This window comes from Emiliania huxleyi, assembly GCF_000372725.1.
Source record: "Emiliania huxleyi CCMP1516 unplaced genomic scaffold EMIHUscaffold_230, whole genome shotgun sequence".
NCBI lineage: Eukaryota > Haptophyta > Isochrysidales > Noelaerhabdaceae > Emiliania > Emiliania huxleyi.
In genome coordinates, this window is record NW_005200332.1 from 166,877 (window position 1) to 171,545 (window position 4,669).

The window sequence follows — 4,669 nt, forward strand, 5'->3', positions numbered from 1 at the left end:
AGCCCCGCCCGCCAAAAAGGGGTGCTGCTGACCGCTGCCGGCGTTCCGGGGGAGAGCGCGCAACGGGCGCCGGTGGCGCGGCGCCGGGCAAAAGTGGGCAGGCGCCCAGCCGCACAGCGCCTGGCGGCCGCCGCCCGGCCACTAGCATGCGATTGTGCGTCAGTGAGAAACTGTGTTCTTTTACGTGTGTGCGCCCCCCGCCGCGCGGGGCAGCGCCCAGTCCGCAGTCGAGAGAGGGGGAGCGCGCGCCGCGCGCGGGTCGCCGGGTGCGCGCGTCACCGTCAGCCGTCACCCCCGGGAAATTGTCCTTTGGCGTGTGCCCGATCTTACGTCTCGGAGTCGCTATCTGAACTCGAAAAGGAACATACGACCTCTCCCTCGCGCCCCCCCTGCAGCTCCAGCTGCACTCCACTCGTGGCAGAGCGAGTGACGGATAAAGTCGTGTGAAAGAGCTGTGAAAGCGAAAGTATCGAAATTAATTGCCCGCCGCAGGCGAAGAAAATTTTCAGGGTTTTTGGTCCCCTACGCCAAAGAAATCGAAGATCTCGGCGGGCGCCCGACGCGCGGTATGGAGCACGCGCGCTGCCCGGCATGCCTGCAGCATCCAAACGAGACGCACGGCGTCGCTCAGCCGTGTCCACGCGGCTTCGCTCCTGTCCTAACCGGCGCCATCTGGGCGGCTGCTGCGGAGCTGCTGCCGGCGGTGCGGCAACTGGCCGACAGATACAACGCTCAGGGCACCCGCCGCGATTCACTGGAAAGGAACGAAGGCACCGCTGTCGGCGATTCACCGCCGCTCGTTCCCGTCTCAAGCTGGCTACACCGTCCATGGACGAGGGAGACGTCGCCTCCTCTTTCGTCCCGGGCACTGTTCGCGCCGGAAGGCACCGTACACTGCGAAGTACATTAGCCTTCATCCCTCCTACCGCCGGCCGGGAGTGCAGCCTTCGCCATCGCTGAGTGAGATTATCCTCGACTTTGGCACCTGCGAAGTAATGAACAACATGCAGTACGTCATATGCAATGGCGCTATGACAGCCCTGCGATGGGCGTCCTCGACGCAGACGAGGCGGAGCTCATCTGCACGGCGCAGATCGCCGACTTTCTCTCTCGCCCTGCGCGAGTGGTTGCGCCACCTTGGATGAGGCATATGGGCTGGGCAGGGGAGTTGGTAGAGGAGGTAGACTGAGGGCGCGAGGCCGCCAATCGTCACAGTCTGCTGCTGACTGTCGGTCGCTGACTGGTTGCGCATTGCGCTGGCCGCGCAGCGGCCTTTAGAAAATTTTGGCCGCAGGCCTAGGTTTTGAAAGATCAAGAGAATAAGCGCCGGTGAGTCTTTCAGAAGCTGCCGTTTGCGGCTTCCTAAGTCAATTTTTCGAGAGGAACGTTTTGGCTTAGCTATAACGGCCCCAAAGTCGCGCGATCATCGGGTTTTGAGTCAATAATTATGAAAGGAAAGGGCTGGCGAGAATTATAGCTAAGCCATTCGATTCAGCGTGCTCTGAAACGCCCAAAACCGTCGAGTTTTTCACCGTGGTCCAAATAGAGAGCTTAATATTTTGATTTTCTTGGCCACGGCCACGATTACCCGTCACTCGCTCGGCACTGCGACCGCCCCGGGCCGGCGGGCCCCGCGGCCTATAATAGCCGCTGCCGGCGCGCAACATCCACGCTCCACGGACCACGCTCCCCACGCCCGGGTCGCTCTACTGACTACTGCGGTTGCATACACTCTCTCTGGGCTCTCTCTCGCCCGCGCGCTCGAGCCAAGATAAAATGTCTGAGGAGACTCATGCCACAGTTTAGCGTGGTCCACCCGCGCGCCAGCTGATGTTGCCGATGCCCGTGAAGGCCGACTTGAGCGCCTTTGGGTCCGCCCACGACGAGTGGAGGTACGCGTCCTCGTCCTCGGCGGCGAGCCGCTCCGCCTCTTGCTGCTTCTTGTGGTAAAACGCGATCATCGCCTGCTGCTCCGCCTCCGAGACGGCGGGCTCGCGCTGCGGCGCGCCCGCCCCCTTCTTCTGCAGCTTGGCCACCACCTTCGTCTTCTCGTTCCGGCCGACGTAGTCGGAGAGCAGCTTCTCGCGTTGCATCTCCTTGCTGCAGCACCACAGGCAGGTGGCGTCGGCGTCGAGGTGCTGCAGCTGGGCGGCGCCCTCGAGCGCGTCGCGGTCCTCGAGGATCTGCCGCACCGGGTCGTAGTCGGGGAGCCCCATCGGCCACGCGATCATCACAGCTCCCTTGATGTTTTGCACCGCCTCCTCGAGCGCCGCTGCCGTCGCCGGCACCTATGGAGAAGCGGCGTGCGCGCGTCCCGACCAGCCGGCGGCCGTCTGCAGGGGTGTGCCCTCCGCCGCACCTTCATCGCCACCTGCCGCTCCGACAGCAGCGCCTGCGCGTCATCAACTGTTCGCGTCAGCACCTGCGCAATCTCTGGCGGCGGCGCGTTGCCCGTCCGCCGCTCCGTCGGGTCTGGACAGTAGTGCTCGTTGCGCGCTGGTGGTGGACGCGGTGCGGTGGCGCCGCTGGCCACGTCGTAGTCCTCGAGCAACGGCGTCGAGTCGTCGAGGCCCTGCTGCTCTGGCGGCTTTGACGGCCCGTGCGCTGCGAGCGCCGAGGCGGCCTCAGCCAGCCGGAGCACCCGCTGACGGAGGTTGTGGATTGCGATGAGGTCGCGCAACACGACGTCGACCTCCGCGGAGCAGACCGTCTCGTAGAGGAAGGTGTCCTTCTCGCTGCGCTTGACTTGGAGCACGACCATGGCCGTGTGGCGTTGGGAGCGGCTGTTCAGGGTCAGTTTTTTTTCTGTGTGGCGCTCGTGCGCGCGCTGGGGGGGGCGACAGGGAGGATGTGGCCCTGAGTTATGTGTACGCCGACTCAGGGTGTGTGGCAGCCAGATAGCTGTGTGTCTTGTGAGCCTGTTTGTGTCTGTGTGTCGCTCGTGCGTGTCGTCATCATCTGTCCAGCGTCCACCCATACCGCGTTGGTGTCCAGTCCGAGCCTGGCTGTTCTTCACCTTTCTACCTACCTACCTGCGCGCGTCCACCGCGTTGGTGTCCAGTCCGAGCCTGGCTGTTCTTCACCTTCCTACCTGAGAGAGAGATTTTAGAAAACCATTTCTTTCCTACCTGTGATCTGTGAGGGTCCGCCCGCCTTCCTACCTAACCTAAGAGAGAAAGCGGATACGAAACAAGAACACAACGCGCTCTATCACATGACAAGCGATCCCACGCTATTGTGGGGACTACGTACGTGACAAAGATGTAAATTGAACTCGGGGGCACGGGACGCGGCACAAACGGGGCACAAACGCCAGCCAGGCTACAAAGACGGGGAGGCACGTAGTGACGCAGGGGAGTCTAGGCGACGGCGGCGTCCTCCGACGCCGCGGCGAGCCTGAGCTCGGTCGCAATCTCTTCCGCCGCCGCGAGCTGCAGCGCGACTGACATGCGCTGGGCCTGCAGCGACAGCCACGTGCCACGACCGCGTCGACCAGGTCGCCTCGTCCTCGTGCTGCCGCTTCGAGAGCTTGTTGCGCACCTTGTCCTTCATCTGGTAGAACAGCCGTTTGACCGCGTTGCACCACCCGCCGAAGGTTTCGAACAGGTACATCTGATCAAACAACAAGTTGTTGGTTAATAAAAATCTCTCTCTCTCTCTCTCTCTCCAAACAACAAGGGTGGAGACTGGAGAGAGAGAGAAGAGAGAGAGAGAGAGAGAGAGAGAGAGAGAGAGAGAGAGAGAGAGAGAGAGAGAGAGAGAGAGAGAGAGAGAGAGAGAGAGAGAGAGAGAGAGAGAGAGAGAGAGAGAGCAGGTCTTTCGCAGCATCTTCGCTTGGGATCCGCTCCCGCCATGCCTCTCTCCCCCGCCTCCCAGCTCGTGCGGCTCTCGACCCTCGGCGCCTGCGCCTTTGCCCGCGTGATCACGCCGTTGCGTCCCGGGCCGTTGATTCTGCGTGGCGGGCGGGCCGTCGCGTCGGCGGCGGACGCCGCAGATGTGAAGCTCCGCTCGTTCCGCAAGGCGATGGCCGATGCTGGCGTCGCAGCCTTTGTCGTGCCGTCGGGCGACGCCCACCTGTCCGAGTACACCCACCCCGCCTACGACCGCCGCGCCTTCCTCTCTGGCTTCACCGGCTCCGCTGGCACGGCGGTCGTCACCGCAGACGCGGCGTTGCTGTGGACGGACGGGCGGTACTTTCTGCAGGCCGAGCAGGAACTCTCGCCCGAGTGGACGCTCATGCGCGCGGGCCAGCCCGGCGTGCCCTCGCTCGAGTCGTGGCTCGCCTCCAACCTCCCGGACGCGTCCGCAGTCGGCATCGACGCGTCGGTTCACAGCGTTGACGAGGCCAACACGCTGCGATCCGCGCTCGACGCGGCGCAGAGCGGACTCCGGCTAGAGCCGCTCTCGCCTCCCAACCTCGTCGACTCCATCTGGACGGGCAGGCCGCCGCCTCCGCTCGGCAAGGCCCGGCTGCTGCCGCTCTCCGTGGCAGGCGCGTCGGCCGAGGAGAAGCTCGCCGCGGCAGGCGAGGACCTGGACAAGGCCAAGGCGGACGCGCTTGTGCTCGGCTCGCTGGACGAGGTGTGCTGGCTGCTCAACGTGCGCGGCGCGGACGTGCCGCACTGCCCCGTGCTGCAGGCTTTTGCACTCGTCCACGCGACACATCCGA

General features: G+C 64.0%; 3 protein-coding genes across 3 annotated transcripts in view; 2 read left to right on the top strand and 1 right to left on the bottom strand.

Annotated features, from left to right (window-relative positions):
• Positions 1 to 31, top strand: part of Rab11-2 (Rab11, rab family GTPase) — a gene marked incomplete at both ends in the record, with an annotated part of 1,552 nt that extends 1,521 nt beyond the window's left edge. The window contains one exon of the mRNA XM_005779408.1: positions 20 to 31. Coding sequence (XP_005779465.1) covers positions 20 to 31 — 12 coding nt within the window. The remainder of the gene's footprint in view (positions 1 to 19) is intronic.
• Positions 32 to 1,802: 1,771 nt separating this feature from the next.
• EMIHUDRAFT_73420 (hypothetical protein) lies at positions 1,803 to 2,761 on the bottom strand (the record flags this gene model as incomplete). Its single annotated transcript, XM_005779409.1, has 2 exons — positions 1,803 to 2,288; positions 2,360 to 2,761. 2 exons carry the CDS (start codon positions 2,759 to 2,761, stop codon positions 1,803 to 1,805), a joined length of 888 nt encoding a protein of 295 aa, XP_005779466.1.
• Positions 2,762 to 3,852: 1,091 nt separating this feature from the next.
• The window catches only part of EMIHUDRAFT_236125 (hypothetical protein), a gene marked incomplete at both ends in the record, with an annotated part of 2,175 nt that continues 1,358 nt past the window's right edge, over positions 3,853 to 4,669 (top strand). Inside the window, one exon of the mRNA XM_005779410.1 lies at positions 3,853 to 4,583. Within this exon, the coding sequence (XP_005779467.1) occupies positions 3,853 to 4,583 (731 nt within the window). The remainder of the gene's footprint in view (positions 4,584 to 4,669) is intronic.